Genomic DNA, 18,304 nt, shown 5'->3' with positions numbered 1-18,304 from the left:
GTGTTGTTGGTTTTTAAGTTCAGTTCTTTATACTTTCAGATCTAAAATATAATTTAATTACCTTGTCATGTAAGATCATTGAAATGGCCATAGCCCAATGGTAGAGCATCTCCTGGGAAGGTCCCAGGCTCAACCCCCAGTGTCTCCAGATAGGTCTGGGAGAGACCACTGTGTGAAACCCTGGAGAGAGCCGCTGCCAGTCAGTGTAGACAGTACTGGGCTAGATGGACCAATGGTCAGACTCAATATAGAGCAGATACCTAGAATTGTTTAATTATCTAAGTTATGTAGGCCACCTTGAGTGGTTGCTTTAGAACCAGAACTCCAGGATGAACATTTTCCAGGGACTATAGAAAATGGAATGAATTTCTATTGGCAAAGAAATCTGCACATGCTCAGATCCCATGTAACTAAGCATTTCTCTTCTGTCCCCTTGTAGGTCGTAGTTCATATCACGGATGAAAACGACTGCTCTCCTGAATTTCAGCAATCTATTTATAGCCGGGAAAGCATTCTTGAATCAATCCCTATAGGCACGTCTTTATTGCAAGGTAAACCAGAGCCATCATTCCCCCTCCTGTCTTTGCAAAGCGCCACATGGTGAGCCGAGGACTGTAGGCGAGCTACTTTAAGCAGAGGCGGGTGCAGCCCTTACTCACAAGAGTCTCTGTCCCTGCTTGGGCAGCTAGTATGAAAGTGGGCACCTCTGCCTCTTCCCTGGCCCTGGGATGGAGCACTGGGAACCCTCCTCCCCACCGCCAGAGCCCTTCCTGGATTCCAACAACACTCTGTCCAGCTCCGGACTTCCATCTTCTTTCCCGTTACAGCCAGGCAGGGTGCCAGGGGGCTCAGCAGACATCTGTACCAGCCTCTTATCCCTCCTCATCTTCCTCCAGAGCCTCTCATTCTGGGGCTGAGCCTGGTGGTGTAGTCATGACACTTGGAAAGAATACAGCCATGTATAATAAGATTTCATTCTGGCATTCTGCTTATTTCCCCCCTCCTCTCCTTTATTATCACACCTCAAACAAATAAGCAGTCACTATTATATTTTGCTTTTTTAAAAAAAACCCTGTTGCTGAATATTTGGACAGCTCTTGGTCTCGTGCCCTCAATATCTTGAATGAATACTCAAAGGTCAGTGAGTTTCCATCCACTTAATTGCACTGGGGATTCTGAAAAAAGTGTTTGCTCCCACAGGGCTATACAACGTGTTTTCTCCCTGTTGGCCAGCTGTGAAAACATCTTCCTTGGGTGTTAGAAACAGCACAGAAAGCTCTTCTACTTCCTGCCATGTTTGACTCCGCAATGCAAAGCTTTTTGCTCGGTAGCGTTTGGCAGACTGTGATGGTCTCCTCCCAGCCACTGTGGGACCCCTGCCTTCTGATGGGAGAGTGTTCCCTGCTAAACAGAGTGTACTCCTCTGTTCACTCTCCCGCTTTAAAGACCAGCTGCCACCAGACAAGGTTTTAATTATTTCCACGAGGCTACCCCTTACCAATCAGCCTCCAAATTTACCTGGGCTCCTGTCTGAATCATTATTACTATTGTTACTAATTCCTTTATTTTCTGCTCTTTACTGTAAGGTCCCAGAAAGTGTTTGTGTGTCTGAGCAGTTCTTTGTTAATTAATGAAACTTGTGTTGACTAGTCTTCTGTATTGTGACCCAGCTCATCTGTTTTTACCCTTTTAAACATTCCTGGCTGCAGTTCTTGCAGCAGACTGTGACTCTGGTTCCAACGCCGAGATCCTCTACTTCATTCAGAGTGCGGATTTTTCCATCACGCCCGAGGGTGTCGTCAATTCCAATCAGCGGCTGGACTATGAGCGAGCCAACCACATGTATGAGTTTGTGGTCATTGCCGTGGACAAAGGGCACCCTCCTCGGACAGGGACGGCATCTGTGCGCATTCGCTTGACAAATGTGAATGATGAAACCCCGGTGTTCTCCCAGTCAGTGTAAGCAGAGCTTCCTTTGCAGTGGTACCACTCCTGCATTGCAGATTTGCTGTGTAATCTTATTACACTAGAGAGCCAGTGTGGTGTAGTGGTTGAGAGCGGTAGTCTTGTAATCTGGGGAACCGGGTTCGCGTCTCCGCTCCTCCACATGCAGCTGCTGGGTGACCTTGGACCAGTCACACTTCCTTGAAGTCTCTCAGCCCCACTCACCTCACAGAGTGTTTGTTGTGGGGGAGGAAGGGAAAGGAGAATGTTAGCCGCTTTGAGACTCCTTAAAGGGAGTGAAAGGCGGGATATCAAATCCAAACTCCTCTTCTTCTTCTTCTTCTTCTTCTTCTTCTTCTTATTGTGCCAGTCAGAATGGTTGTTAGGTCCTAACCCTCAGCTGTCTTAAACCGACCTGCAGAAACTAATGCAATGTTATGAAGGTGCATTGCACAAAATAGCTGCAATATCTGATTTTTTGGATGATCAGGATATGTAAAAATATGGCGCTGCTTTTTTTAAAAAATAAAGACAACTTGAGGTAGATGTTTTGACTACAGCTGCTGGCTGGGGCTGATGGCAGTTGCAGTCCAAAACATCTAGAGTGGACCAGGTTCGTAAAGGCCTGTTTAGTCACACATATTATGGGATACATAGAATCAGCAATGGCATGACTATGTGGTAGATGGACCATTTCCTGCTAGTTCCTACAGCAGGTTTTAAATTAAAATTCTCTCAGAATTCTAGAATGTATTCTCTTCCCTTCCTCAGAGCTAAACAATGTATTACATTTATTCAGTGTCAAATGACATAAACATTTCCCTTGCTTCTGGCACTCAGATGATGTACAAATAATTCTAGCCTCGCACAAAGTCCACACGCTATAAGCCAAAATTCTCCTTTCCTAAAGAGCTGTTTAGTTACAAAGTGAAATCAGGCCAAATTAATAATAATAATAATAATAATAATAATAATAATAATAATTTGTTTATTTATACCCCGCCCATGTGGCTGGGTTTCCCCAGCCACTCTGGGCGACTTCCAACAGAACACTAAAATACAATAACCTATTAAACATTAAAAACTTCCCTAAACAGGGCTGCCTTCAGATGTCTTCTAAAAGTTTGGTAGTTATTTTTCTCTTTGACATCTGGTGGGAGGGCGTTCCACAGGGCGGGTGCCACTACCGAGAAGGCCCTCTGCCTGGTTCCCTGCAACTTCTCGTAGCGAGGGAACTGCCAGAGGGCCCTCGGCGCTGGACCTCAGTGTCCAGGCAGAACGATGGATAGCAGGGCTGTGCAAACACCATGCCTATAAAGTACATTTCTTCCTGCAAAGAATCCTGGGAACTGTTGTTTGTTAAGGGTGCTTGGAATTGTAGCTCTCTGAGGGGTAAATAGACAGTTCTGTGGATTTTGTGGGGGAAGCCAAGTGTTTTCATTTTCTGGTGTATCAATCTGCTTGCCCACCTAGCCCCAGAGGCATTGCTAGGTGCTTAGTCCCATAACACACATTTACATATGATTTACATATGTAGGGCTGTTTTTTGGGGGGTGTAAATATGCCTCTGGGAAATTAAGGTGGTGGCTGGGAGTTTCACCAGCACTGTGCTTTGCTAAATACCCAGTCCACTCAGTACGAAGTTTAAAGAACTCTGCAATGCTGTTTAATGGGAAATTGTTGGGTAAGTTAGGAATTAGAATGCATTTATTCTTTCCTTACATCAGTTACAGAACTTTCCTCTCAGAAGATGCAGGCCCTGGTACATTAGTGGCTACTATCCACGCAAAAGATCCTGATGGAGATGGAGTGCTGTACTTAATTACGGGTGGGAACGAAGAAGGCAATTTTGAACTGGATAGCCATAAAGGTAAGGAAAGAGATGCTGAATGTAAGTCTGTTGTATCTTCTTCCGCACTGTAGGCATTGCCTGTACAGTATTGATAAACCTAAATAGGAAAATCCTTGCAAATATTTGCAGGCTGCTCGTTGTTTCAGTATAGCTTTCCTGGCAATGCCAGAATAAATTGGATTTATTCATTTATTATAAGTTGTAACATTTATTTATTTGTGTGGCCAAAGACATTCAGAAGGAAAAGTACAAGATAAAATATATTACACAGCTAAAATGGTTATAAAAACCAGACATTCTGTCAAATAGACAATCGCTCCACTGATCAGTTTGCCTGATCATCCCCACAAACATTTCCCTTTAGAATTGTCACTCTAAATATAAAACAAGCCACCTTTTCCAAAAATCTATGGAGACATATTGTTCTTACATTTAAGACCCTTATGTCCTGTAAAGAGAGATACCTTTTCCTTGTTGGTAACTCCACCTTCCTCCCCAGTGGCGTAGTGTGGGGGGTGCAGGGGGGGCCAGGTGCACTGGGCGCAACATCGGGGGGGGGGCGCTTGCACTCGCAGCTCTCTGCCCCTACCTGGCTCACTCTCTCTCTCTCACTTGCCTTGCCCCGGGTGCTGACAACCCACGCTACGCCACTGTTCCTCCCTACTCCTGAATCCAGGTATACTTAATTTTATTTTGCTTTCTTTTGCTTTCTTTTCTTGACCTTCAATCTTCTGAATCCAGGTATCCTCAGACTTCGCAGAAACCCCCTGCCTAAACTGAAAAGCCCGCAGTATGTTCTAAATATCTCTGCCATAGATGACAATTCCTCGGGGGGACCACGATCTCTCAGCAGCTTTGCAGAAGTCGTGGTGGAAATAAATGACGTTAACAACAACAAGCCTGTTTTCAGGGAGGTGAGAGCTGCCCTGTTTGTGTGTTTTTAATTTTTTGTGTAGCAGCAGAATTGTTAGTAGTTTTGACTTCTGCTTGTCAAACTTGCAGGATGTGGTATTCACTACGTTTGGCTGCTGCTGATTTTGAAAAGTTCAAACCTGTAAAGTTCCGTCCAGTTTTAAGTCGGTCTTTGAAGTCTCCCTAAATAACTCGTGCTTAAAACTTTCTCTCTTCCTTTCAGATGAATGCCTGACTCCTGCTTTATCTTGCACTTAATTTGGTTGCCAGTGTACTGTGCCTTACATGATAACGGATTTCTGAAGTTGCTCAAGTTAACTTGCTGTTTTCTTGCATTGCAGTGTGCTTACTACAGTGACAGTACCTGGGTTCTAGAGAACCAGCCTCCAGGAACCTACGTTCTGCAGGTGGAAGCCCACGATGCAGACTTTGGAGTGAATGGAGAAGTGAAGTATGGCCTCATGCACAGAGATGGAGCTTCACCGGGCTTCAGTATTGATCCTGATTCAGGTAAGAATCGCCATTCGTAGTCTGGCTAGCCCAACATTCTTTTTTCTTTTCTTTTTACAATAATTTTTATTAGTTTTTGATTACAACAATCCAATGATAGCTTCATTATAGCAATGCCAAATTATAATGCAATTACTAATCCCAATCATTCAGATGCCAAATTATATAATTCAGGTGGCCTCCCATGTGCTAGAATGGATGGTTTGATGATTTACTTTGTTTCTGCGTTCCAAAATCCTATTCATCTCAGTTACACTCCAGTCGAAATAACAATCCCTTATACAACAACTGCAATATTAACGACATCCATTCGTCTTGACACATTAAATGGTTTATACATCTATAGGTGAAGCATTCAAACTACATCCTTATTCCTCCTGTGTGTGACAATTATTCTGTCTGTGGTGTTCCTTCCTGTCCTTGTAAAATATTATGTCTATCTTTTCCCAGCCATTGCTGCTCTCCATATAGTATTGGGCAGAGCTAATATCTCATCGTTTTTTCAGAAGTTCTCCATTCTCAAATGCCAGGCAAGCCAGATCCTGCATAATCAGAAAGTGTTAGCTCCATAGCCTGTTCCCCTCTTACTATAGGAACCTGGGGGAACTGCTTTATACAGTGGTACCTCGGATGGGAAATGGTCTATAAACTATTGTTATGAAATAAAGCAATAAATTATGTCCTCAAATTTAAATGGAGATGAACCATTTGAAGGGGTGATGGGGGGGTTAAATACCTCTCTCCTCCCTGTCAATCCCATTGGAAATATTTTTTCTTCATCTAAACTGGTTGTTGGTCTACTGTCACTTGCTTTTAAGTGTATATCTTTGTACTTAGTTCAAGCCTCATGGTGTTGTACTTCTAAATAATGATGATAAATTCTTCGGGTGCACAAGTATTTACTGAATTTTTGTTTTCAGACTCTCAATGCATTTCAAGCATCTTCTGGTTATTTCAGGAGAGGCTCATGATGCATTCTGTAGTTACATTATTTCTTTTAAATAGCCCTTTACCCTGAAGAAGAGAGAAATAGGGTCAAAACACATTGGGAGTTGGGCAATTTCTTCAGTAATTGTTTGTATACCATCTAAGCTATTTTGTGAGACACAAGAAAAATAAATTGCAGAGTGGAAGAAAAAGGGAGCCCCTCTGTGCAGGCAAACATTACAAGGGATAAGCTTTTATTAAGCCTGAACAGTGGGAGTGAGTTGCTGCAGACTTGTGAAAATGTCTGATTAAAGCCAGCGGTGATCCTGCTGACGTTTTGATAGTAATGTTTCTGTTTAGGTGTTATCGTTTCGACTCGGCGTTTTGACCGAGAGAAACAGAAGGAGTATACGCTCTCTGTGACAGCTACAGATCAAGCTCAGGAGCCACTGATTGGAGTGTGTCAAATCACCATCTTCATTGCTGATATGAACGACAACGATCCAAAGTTCGAGAACAGCCGCTATCAGTGTGAGTAGGCACAAACTGTTGTTGCACCGTGAGAGTTGATTTAGGTTTGCGAAGTGTGTGTTGAGCCCAGAAGCCTTCAGTTCAGATTCCTTCTCTGTAAGGCTGTAAGGAGGCATAAATTTTCAAACCCATGTTCGTCACACGCAGCAATGTTTCCATTCCACTTCATTTCAGTTTCTGGCAAAAAGTTATCATTACATTATTCCACACCATTTGTCCCAGATCAAAGGCCATTAATTTCATTGTATAGGAAATGCAAGGCAAATGGGAAGGGGGACAACATCATGAAATACATATTGTTTGTGTTACGTATCATTTGCAAAGGTGGGGGGCAGCAGCAAATTCCAATTGTATTCAATGGATTGATTTCTGTTCTTGGCACGGGACGATTGAGTGAATGTTGGCAATTTCTGCTTCTGTTTTTATTGGAATTCTGCAACGTCTCTGGCTGTGGCTTATACTCACCTCACCTGTGTGAGCAGCAGTGCAGAAGCCAGCTATACTAAAGCTATGTGAAGACTCCTTTGTATGGGAAAATGTACATTTCTGGTCACTGGCCTAGGTGGGTTACTTGTTAGGAAGAAAATATATGCTGCCTTAGGTTCCAAGATGAAAGAAAGGTGGGAAGTAAATAACCATCATCATCATAATTTTATTATTTATATGCCGCCCATCTGACTGGGTTGCCCCAGCCACTCTGGATGGCGTCCAGCAAAATATAAAAACATAATAAAACATCAAACATTTAAAAATGTCTCTATACAGGGCTGCCTTCAGATGTCTTCTAAAGGTTAAATAGTTACTCATCTCCTTGACATCTGATGGGAGAGCATTCTACAGGGTGGGTGCCACTACCCAGAAGGCCCTCTGCCTGGTTCCCTGTAACTTCACTTCTCACAGTAAGGGAACCACCAGAAGGCCCTCAGAACTGGATCGCAGTGTCTGGGGGTGGAGACACTTCTTCAGGTATATTTAGGGCTCTAAAGATCAGCACCAACACTTTGAATTGTGCTTGGAAATGTTCTGGGAGCCAATGTAGATGCTTTAGGACCGGTGTTCTATGGTCCTGGCGGTTGCTCCCACTCACCAGTCTAGCTGCCACATTCTAGATTGGTTGTAGCTTCCGAGTCACCTTCAAAGGTAGCCCCACATAGAGCACATTGCAGTAGTCCAAGTGGGAGATAATCAGAGCGTGTACCACTTTGGCGAGGCAGTGCACAAACAGGTAGGGTCTCCTCCGGGGTACCGAATGGAGCTGGTAGGTGGCTGCCTGGACACAGAATTGGCCTACATCTCCATGGGCAGCTGTGAGTCCAAAATGACCCCCAGGCTGCATACAGTGGCTGTCCGCAGATGCTAATCCATTAGGGCAAGTTGGACTCTGCCCCACCAACCTCATTCTGTCCTTAGCCAGCCACTACCTGCCTGCCTTCAAAAGGTGGCTTTACCTGTTGTTGCCTCTGGCTCCGCCTACCATTGTTCCCTTGCCTCCTGCCTTACCAGTCACATCAGGCACAAGGTGTCACTGGGCTAAATATTGCCTCCATGATCAGAGGCAACATGCCTCTGAGTAGCAGTCCATTGGGGAGAAACAGCAGGAAGAGGTTATTGCCATCATGTTCCGCTTCTGTTCTTCTTAAAGTGGCATCTGGTTGGCCACTAAGATCAAGGATGCTGGACTAGATCTGGCAGGGCCTTCCTTGCATTTTTATGTGCCGTGGTTGGCGCCACTGAAATGCCACTTTAACTAGGTCAGGGCATGTTTAGAATGAACTCTGTGCTTCCATCTTTCCAAAGACTTCCTTCGTGAAGACACGCCAGTGGGGACAAGTTTCCTCCATGCTGCAGCTCATGACGACGACCAGGGGGTAAACGCCGCCATCACGTACTCCATGTTGCCGCAGGAGCCAGAATACTTCCAAGTCAGCCCCAGCACAGGCTGGGTGTACGTGAATCTCGTAATCTCCCAGGTATGCTTCTGCATACAGCAGAGCTTTCCAAACTGTGTGCCGCGACACATTAGTGTGTTGGCTCAGTGTGTAGGTGTGTCACATGACCGCTCCCCGTGCTCCTCCCAGAGCTGGAAAGGGGTCAGTTTAACCTGGTATGCTACTAAAATTGAACTGCTGTGTCGCGAAATGATGCATGTCTAAAAAAGTATGTCACCGGCTTGAAGAATTTGGAAAGGTCTGGCTTACAGAATCTGGCAGGCGGAATACTTGCCGCACCTGCTTTTTCCCCCGCCTTTGTTCTAGCAAACGAGCATTCGTGTTTTGGTGAACGGCTGCTAAAAATTCTTTTGCAGACATTTCAGATCACAAGATACATCGTGGCTACAGATGGAGGGAACCGGAGCAGCACGGTGGAACTGACCATCACTGTAACGAACACACTTAATCAGTCACCGCAGTGGGAGAAAAGTGCCTATTCGGTCACGATCCCGGAGAGCACGATTCGAGACACCAAGATAGTGGTACACTTTAAAAATAAAATTGGAAACGTATTTGTTTCAGGATGACAGGAAGCTGGTTTACACTGAGTGGTGCTCAGAACTGGGCACAAAATAGAGCGGGACTATTAGTTTCTTAACTTTCTTCCAAGGAGCTCAAGATGGTGTACATGGTTCTTTACTATGAGTCATGGTCCCTCCCCTAATTGTTCTGAAATTCTGCAGACAAGTCTTGCTCCTATTGGACACAAATGAATCCATATGTCTGCATCTCTTATTTATTTATTTTTTAAAGAAGAATTGGCTCCTTTTGCTCCACAGCTCATTTCTGGGTGTGGATTCCTGTGTGAAATGTCCATGGTAGTATTTTGAACATCCTTCCCCAGGCTTTCCAGACATTTTGAAGTACAATTCCCATCACCAGTTTTGCTGGCTGGGGCTAATGTGAGGTGTGTTCCAAAACATCTGCAGAATTAGAGGGTTGGTTATTATTAACAGGAAAGCAAAGCTTCTGATGCCATGGGCCGTTGGCCGCAATAGTATCTGCATTTCGACTCTTAAGGATCAAGGTGGCCCATGTAAATGCATCTCCCCACTGAATGGTGTTCCTGGTTATTCCTGTTCCTAGACTATCAAAGCAACGTCCCCACTTGGTGACCCAAGGGTTACCTATACCCTGGAAGAGGGCCAGGTTCCGGAGACAAACATGCCTGTCCGTTTCTACCTCAAACCGAACAGAGCAGATGGGTCTGCTTCACTTCTGGTTGCTGAACCTCTTGACTTTGAGACCACCAAGTTCTTTGCACTGAGCATCAAGGCTCAGAATGTAGCCACAATTCCATTGGCATCTTTCACCACGGTTTGTGTTAATATCACAGGTTGGTTATCCGTTCATTAATATCGGCATATCAGACTGAAATTACAAGTACTTGATGTCAGCGAACCATGTATCGCTAAATCTGCCTTTTTGTTCCGCAGACGTCAATGATAACGTCCCGTTCTTCACATCTTCTACTTACGAGGTTTCTGTACCTGAGGGAGCAGCGGTTGGCACCTCTGTTGTGCAGGTTCTTGCTACAGATTCAGACTCGGGACTCCACGGAGAGGTTCGTTGTTCCCTTTCCCTTTACTGAAAACGAGTGAGAAAATGCAACATGCGATTCTGTATCCCCACACTTTCTGGGTGGTGGTCAGCGAAGTCTTGCTCAGAGTAGACCCTTTGAACATTACTAAGTCCATTAATTTTCGTGCGTGTGCTCCAAGTAAAATCTAGCTGAGTACCATTTAATTGACTCAAGACCCTAACTTTTTGTACTACAGTAGAACCTTGGTTTTCGAATGTAATCCGTTCCGGAAGTCTGTTCGACTTCCGAAACATTTGAAAACCAAGGATCAGTGGGCTGGCTGCAAAGTCAATGGGGGAAAATATGAAAAAAGCGCCTTGGAAGCCGTTCGACTTCTGAGGCGTGTTGGAAAACGGAAGCATTCACTTCTGGGTTTTTGGCATTCGGCTTCAGAAATGTTCGGCAGCCAAGACGTTCAAAAACTGAGGTTTGACTGTAATAGCCTCCTGAAGTACGAAGTTACAGTATACATATTCTTTTCAACTGGCACCACATGCTATCTCTTGCATGCGTTAAAACGTGTGGATGCCAATATGCATTAAAGCACTTGTGTAGACTGTACATCATTTAAGACAAGAATGGAAGAATTCTTATTTTCTGCCAAAGGTTGCATTCTTCTCAGGGGTCATTTGTTAGGGGCTGCATCCTGGCAGTGGGTGAGACCATCTCTTTCCCTGTCTCTGTCCTTCCCTTCTCTCTCTCTCTGTCCCTCCTTCCGCCTTTCTCGCCCCCTTCTTTTCATGGGATAAATAGATTAACTCTGGCTAGAGCCTGAACTGATCGCTTACTCTTGACCTCATGTTAGTGTATTGTAGGGGACCCTTGGATGACTGTACTGACACTTTCCCTCCCCACCCCACACTTTGTGCTGTGTGGATGGGCCTGTGAGACTCCATTTTAACTTCCCACAATGCCTCTGAGGTCACATTACTCGGGGACATTGTGGCAAATTAAAACGGGGACTTTATGCTACTCAGATTTGATAGCAGAAGTGTTGTTGCCGCCTGCAGGGCTTATTGGCAAGAGAGGACTCCAGAAGACACTTTGCTGAGGGCAGCCTCAGACCTTGAAGCCGTTCTCACATTACTCAATAATCAACAGCAACCAACAGCAGATTCACAAACATAAGAATGTCTGATTCTCCAATGCAATGATTTAAAGACCAGTGTGTGAATCTAAATTTCAGCAATCGGTGAGAGTCCTGAATTGTTCAGTCGTTGACTTGCTTCAGAGGTTATGCCCTCTGTGGCAAGTCCATCCAGCTGTTCAAACTTTAGAGCAGCGGTTCTCAACCTTTGGGTCCCCAGATGTTGTTGGACTGCAACTCCCATCATCCCTGAGCTCTGGCCTTGCTAGCTAGGGATGATGGGAGTTGTAGTCCAACAATATCTGGGGACCCACAGGTTGAGAAAGGCTGCTCTAGAGGGTAGAAAACCACAGTCCACATAGTTGTGGCTATATTGTGACTACACAGACCTTTCCCTTCCACACAAACTGTGCTGTTACCTAACTTTCTGTAAGTGCTACAAATGGCATAGGTCTGTGACTGTCGAATATTTATGGCCTTGGAGCTGAACTAAGTTGGATGTCCTTGAGAGTGGTTATGTTCCTGTGTCTGAGCTGTTACAAAGATGGGATAGAGTATAAAGCCCACTCCTATGTTCTTCAATTGCAGGTCCACTATTCAATACTGAAGGACGCTAGTGAAGATTACCAATACTTCAACATTGATTCCAAGTTGGGAGTCATTTCTACCCAGGCATCTTTTGACAGAGAAAAGAGAGGATCTTACTTGATTGAAGTTCATTCCCAGGATTCTTCTGAATCAGCCAGGCCTGGTTTATATGGGCAGCCTAACACAGGTAAACCTCAATGGGTTTCCAACAGAACATAAAGAGGTTCCTGTGCGTCAAAAGAGGGTTCAGAAAGATGTGCTGCCGTTGTGGTAGCCTGAGCCTCCAAAGGCAAATAGCTGGTTATTTGCTTTTCAGATACGGCGTATGTGAGGATTTTAATTAGCGACATAAATGACAACGCCCCTGCTTTCCTGCATTCGGTGTATGAAATTAATATAGATGAAGACGAGGATGTCGGGTATGCATTTTTGACGGCAACAGCTGATGACAAAGATGAAGGTACACAAGCACAGGTTTATTTTATGTGTTGTACAGTCTGGACTGAAACCTCTCTAATCTGGAAGCAGTATTAAGACTATGGCAGGCTGTTCCAGAAGATGAGGTGACAGCTGTCCTGTCTTCAAAGGAGCTTTTTCTATATATGGTACAGGAACAGGTTTATAGAATGTGGAATAAAACAGTAATGGCAAAAATTGCATGTCATGTACTTTTCAAAATACGACTATTTGGAAACTAGCTTTATTCAGACCTTTCTTAATGTTCTGTAAAGAGAACCGTGATAATTTTAAAAAGCATTTCTCATAAGCTAATTATACCCCCCTTTTTTTTTAAAAAAAAGGAAAGTAGACGAGGACCTTTTGAGTTAGAATATAGCTAAGCTAAAAGCTTTTGGCTAGTATTTCACATGTGTTAGTATCTTTGCCTGGCACTCTTACATTCCAAAGGTTTTTTTATTTAAATAGGGTGGATCATAATTTTGGACTGACACCCATCAAGAGTTGGTTAAATAACAAAGGGACTTGTTATTTTTGTGCCGGAATTGTTATTTATAGGGCAAAATGCTGCTGTTAAATTGGAGGACTTACTGCATTTTTTGCTAATTGCCGTTAACGAACTGTAGTCCAAAGGTGGAAAGCTTTGGAAAGTCTAAATATTGCTGCTTAGTATTAAAATGTCTGGACAGTTGCAGTCTCAGAAAAGATTACATGCAATGCACAAGTTCTGCAAGGCGGGAAGAAACCACAAACCTTCTGGGGATGAAACTGTATTTTGTATATTTCTGACCATAATACACAAAGACACTTAACAGCACTTGCTGTAGATATTTGGAAGCCATATACTCTTTATGGTGCTATTCTCTTTTTACAGAATATATCGCACTGTCGTGTCAGTAGCAGTTCCTATTTCTACATGACTCCTAAATTAGGACAGTTTTCTGTTGTTTGGTCTTTATGCCTACAGCATTATAATAAAATGCAAAGTAAAAATAATGACATAAGAGAGAGGTACCTAGCCTCTGGATTCACGTCAGAGTCTTGCTATACATACAGTTTACTTTAGAAGTAGGCATGCATGACCCTTCTACATTTTGGGTTGGATCCAAGCATACGATGCAATCCTAACCTTGTCTACTCAGAACTAAGCCCTATTGAATTCCACAGGGCTTACTTCTAAGTTAGTGGAGTTAGAACTGAAGCCTTAGTCCAGGCATAGGCAAACTCAACCCTCCAGATGTTTTGGGACTACAATTCCCATCATCCCTGATCACAGGTCACTAGCTAGGGATCATGGGAGTTGTAGTCCCAAAATATCTGGAGGGCCAAGATTGCCTATGCCTGCCTTAGTCATACTGAGAGTAGACCCACTGAACCATATGGCTCTTAAGTCAGTTGATTTCAATGAGTCTACTCTTAAGCAAGACTAAGTCTGGATCTAAAATTTTCTTGTTTTTTTCAAAATTCTTCTGAAAGTAATGTTGGGATAGACCCTAGTGCTCAGAGATCTCCCGGGCTGTGATAAGGATAATATGGTAGCAACCTCGTGTTTTTAGGATCTAACGCCAAGCTCAGATATCAGATTACTTCAGGAAATGAGCGAGGAGATTTTTACGTGGAACCTGAGATGGGAACTCTGTTGATTGCCCAGTGTCTTGACTATGAACAAGAACAGCATTATGAGCTTCAGTTGGTAGCTTCTGATGGAAAATGGGAGAACCACACCCGTGTTATCATCAATGTAGTCAATAAGAATGATGAAGCCCCTGTCTTCTCCCAGGATGAATACCACAGCAGTGTCTTGGAGGAACTTACTGATCTGCCAGTAACTGTTTTACGGGTAAGCAGGGTAAATCTGGGTTCAAAAATTATACAAATGACGCTGGTGGGAAATTCCAGCAACTTAAAAGAATTACAATTCTTGAAATCAAAGCATATTCACTCAGAAGACAGTTTTGAGGAGCTTCGTTGGGTTTATTCTCCATAGTAAGTGTGGGTTTGCGCTTAGGATTGCAGACTAATTCGAGTAGTGAATTTCTGGATACTAACTGTACATTTACACCATGTCATCGTTTTTGGGTTTCTACCAGACTCCATAGTGATCTCAGCTGGTTGCAGTACAGCTATCATGTTTGGGCTTTTATTTTTATTATTTCAATGTATGCATTGCCTATCCAGATAATAGTGTGCAAAGTGATTAAGAACAAACAAAGTATAACATAAAACAAACAAGACATCGTCAAATATATACCGATATACAAGACAAGGTTTTAAAAAACCCAGATCAATGAAAAAGCAGCAGGAAAAACCCCCACGTGAGCTTGATGGCTAAAAACCTTTCTAAATAATGTATCTGTTGTCAGAAAAACCACTCGTGGGGGGCACTAAGCAGGCCTCCATAGGAAGGGAATTCCAAAGTTTAGGTGTTTGGTGCTGAACCTTTGTGCTTGCTTTCAGGTTTCTGCAACTGACCCCGATCAGGAAGCTGACCAGAGTGCCCTTCGCTACTCCTTGCACGGTCAGGGTGCCCAAGCGGAGTTCACTATCAGTGAGTACACAGGCGAGATCACTGCAAATGAGAAGCTGGACCGGGAAAAACGGTCCGTGTGGCGCTTCCTTGTTCTTGCTACGGATGAGGATGGGGAGGGTCTAACAGGCTTCGCTGATGTCATCATTGACGTGACGGACGTGAACGACAACCCGCCTCTTTTCCTTTGTGCCTCGGACGGTTGCTTTATGGGGCAAATTCCAGAAGACGCCCCCGCTGACTCCACCGTCATGGAGATGTCGGCGGTAGACCTTGATGACCCCAGAGCTGGGAAGAATGCTGTGTTAACCTACAGTATTATTCAGAACGTCCAAAACGAGATTAACCTCAACCTGTTCTCAGTTAACCCAGCTACTGGCACCATCTACACTGTGTTGGGATCCTTAGACAGGGAGAAAGAAGACCGGTACCTGGTGGTGGTTGAGGCCAAAGATGGAGGAGGCCTGACTGGAACAGGCACTGCCACTATTTTGGTCACTGACGTAAATGACCACACGCCAACCTTCACGCAAAAGATCTACACGGCCTTTGTCTCTGAGGGCGCAAGCCTCAGCGCTGAGGTTGCTGTGGTGTCAGCTACTGATGGGGATGAAGGAGAAAATGCTGTGGTGGCTTTCAGCATCGTAGGTGGAGATGAGGACCACAAATTCTTTATTGAGACGGACAAAGCAGACAAACGCGGTATAATTCGGCTGAGGAAGCGGATAGATTTTGAGAAACCCCACGAGAGGGTGTTTAACTTGACCATAAAAGCAGAGGACCTGGATTTTTCCAGCATAGCTCACTGTGTCATCTACGTGGAGGACTCCAATGACCACGCTCCTCTGTTTTACCCACAATTCTATGAGGTAGCAGGTCTGGCTGAAGACGTCCCCCTTGGAACTAAAGTCGTCCAGGTTATTGCTGTCGATTTAGATTCCGGTCTGAATGGACGGTTCTCTTACCGCCTGCTAAATAAGTCTGACCCAAATGGGAAGTTCTCTGTGGCTACTGATGGCTGGGTCCTTGTGGCAGGTCTTCTGGATTATGAAACTGTGGCACAGTACCAACTCGTGGTCATCGCTACAGATATGGGACAGCCTCCTTTGAGCGGCAGTGCCACAGTCCTCGTGGCTCTCCAGGACGTAAACGACAACGGACCCGAGTTTGAGGCGCAGTACAACCCAGTAGTTTGGGAAAACACTCCTTCTCCTCAGATTGTCCAGATGAACGATACCTCAACGCTTTTGTACGCTAAGGACAGGGACAGCCCAGCAAACGGGGCACCTTTCTCCTTTCACTTACTGAGCGACTTTGGCAGCGTGACTTATTTTAATTTGCAGGACTTCAGCAACGGGAGTGCAATGCTAACTGCATTGCACACGTTTGACAGGGAGGTGCACAAGGTATTTGAACTGCGGATTCTCATTGCTGACAGCGGGAGCCCTCCCATGAGCTCAACCAACACATTAACCGTGAATATCGGAGACCGAAATGACCACCCTCATGCTGCTGGCTTCATGGAGTGCCTCATCTACAGCTACAACGGTAAGCTGATGGTGATGAAGCTGGCTTGCATGCTTAAAGGAGACTGCCTTATTCCAGGTCATGCTTTGTGCATCTACCTTGGTATTGTGTACTCAAACTGGCAGCAGCTCTGCAGGGCCTCAGTCTCATCTTCCCACCACTTGATCCTTTAAAAAAAACCAAACACTCTGATGCCAGGGATTGAACATGAAGCCTTCTGCATGCAGAGCATGTGACTTGTCATGAAGCTGTCTACGGTCATGCCTGTCTTCTGCATTCTTATAGCCTGCAATCCCTGTTCACAATCAGTTTCAGAACACCTTGGGTGGACATTAGGATGCATACAGAGGTGTTCTTGGTGAATCCCCTCCCAACTTTACATCTCCAATTGGTTTTACCTTGATGCATTCTTCCCAAAGATTTATGGGTTGTAAATTTGGGTGCATTTGGGGGAAGGAGTAAAAATAGTACTAAAGAAAGTCAGGTAGGTTGAATGTGTTCCTTCGTGCAGTGTCTTCCAAAGTCTTTTCTGGCAAATGCACAACAGCTTGCCTGCTACCATCAATCTTCCCCTTAAATCACATGGCACTAGTGATTGTCACATCTATCAGGCTGTTATGCAAGCAGAGACTGGCACCTGCTGTGCTGTTTGGCATTCTGGCTATCTATCCTTACTAAAAAGAGAAGTGTGAATGAGTGCAAACCAGGCTTGGGGAACCTTCTGCTCATGGGTCTAATTAGGTCCCAGTTTGGCCCATGAGGCTGTTTTCCCTTAACCCACACCCACCTCCCTTTACACCTGACATCATGTGTGATAATCGGCTGATGGGTGGTGTTTCAATGCACCATGCTCTTTGCAAGATTGCCCCATCACCTGGCATAACTGTCATGTCAAGTGACTGGCAGGTTAAATTTGATTGACTGTCAAATTTGGCCCACGAGAATTAGAGGAGAGAAGGATCTGGGCTGCTTCACAGATCTAATTCTAGTGCATGCTGAAATCCTGGTCTGGGACCAATGATCCATGTGTGAGAAGCACTTAGAAGTTGCAGGGTATTTTGTTGATATCCCCCACCAGCTGCAGAGCATGCTACAACTTCTGAAAAGCCACTCTAGATGGTGAGAGGACTTTACATTGGGGGGGGGGGGGGGCTGGAACTGGCACATCCCTCCCCCCAGTGCATGGATCATTCCTCAGTGGTTGAGCTCATGCATTGCATGCAGAAGGTCATAGGTACAATCCCTGGTATCTTCAGGTAGGGCTGAGAAAGACTTCTGTTGTCTGAAATTGTGGAGAGAAATGGTGAGTCAGTGTAGAGAATAGTGAGAGCAGTGGTCCGACTAGGCATAAAGCAGGTCCCTCTGCTCTTCCCTAGGAATTGTTAGATCCAAGCCTCAGGTGGCATAGGGGCCTGAACAGGAATTTTGGTGGTTGGTGAGTTCAGCATAGTTCCCATGGTCCTTAGCTGGCTGGTTTCTGAGTCTCTGTATTTCCTTTGCTGAGACATTCCCTTCACTTAAAAAAACCTGGATTTCTAAAACGTGCCTGCTATAAGCAAGCATATGCAAATTTTTCTTGATTGTCTCAATTCACTAAATTTGATTTTCCTTATTTCATCTTGGAACAAGAGTTTTCTTGCCCCAGATTTTGTTTTCGTAGGCATACAGCCTGCACAGCCTGAATGACAGATGTGTGTCAGCTTGCAGGTGTTGATATCTTGCACTGATATTTCAACAGCACAACATGCTCCCAGAATAGTTGAAAAGCAAGCATGATAGGAGAATAAAATGAATAGTAATTTTTTACACGTGCAGAATGCCTTCTCACATTTATGTAAGTAGTAGATTTTCTTTTTTCCCATTTTTCTTC

The 18,304-nt window shown here is 44.5% G+C and overlaps 1 protein-coding gene across 10 annotated transcripts in view; it reads left to right on the top strand.

Annotated features, from left to right (window-relative positions):
* LOC310681788 (neural-cadherin-like) overlaps positions 1–18,304 on the top strand; it is a 50,831-nt gene that overhangs the window by 13,670 nt on the left and 18,857 nt on the right. For all 10 annotated transcript variants that reach the window (XR_014513621.1, XR_014513622.1, XR_014513623.1 and 7 more), the window contains exons 5-18: positions 440–551; positions 1,710–1,959; positions 3,672–3,814; positions 4,538–4,710; positions 5,050–5,218; positions 6,506–6,676; positions 8,474–8,646; positions 8,982–9,149; positions 9,754–10,003; positions 10,104–10,231; positions 11,925–12,111; positions 12,241–12,384; positions 13,937–14,220; positions 14,838–16,455. Coding sequence is in view for 5 of the 10 variants with exons in the window: in XM_083449746.1 (XP_083305872.1) it covers positions 440–551; positions 1,710–1,959; positions 3,672–3,814; positions 4,538–4,710; positions 5,050–5,218; positions 6,506–6,676; positions 8,474–8,646; positions 8,982–9,149; positions 9,754–10,003; positions 10,104–10,231; positions 11,925–12,111; positions 12,241–12,384; positions 13,937–14,220; positions 14,838–16,455 (3,970 nt within the window). In the remaining 5 variants the exon portion in view is untranslated. The remainder of the gene's footprint in view (positions 1–439; positions 552–1,709; positions 1,960–3,671; positions 3,815–4,537; positions 4,711–5,049; positions 5,219–6,505; positions 6,677–8,473; positions 8,647–8,981; positions 9,150–9,753; positions 10,004–10,103; positions 10,232–11,924; positions 12,112–12,240; positions 12,385–13,936; positions 14,221–14,837; positions 16,456–18,304) is intronic.

Source organism: Podarcis tiliguerta (genome assembly GCF_965153285.1).
Source record: "Podarcis tiliguerta genome assembly, chromosome: 7".
Classification (NCBI taxonomy): domain Eukaryota; kingdom Metazoa; phylum Chordata; class Lepidosauria; order Squamata; family Lacertidae; genus Podarcis; species Podarcis tiliguerta.
This window is presented reverse-complemented; position numbering and strand designations above follow the sequence as displayed.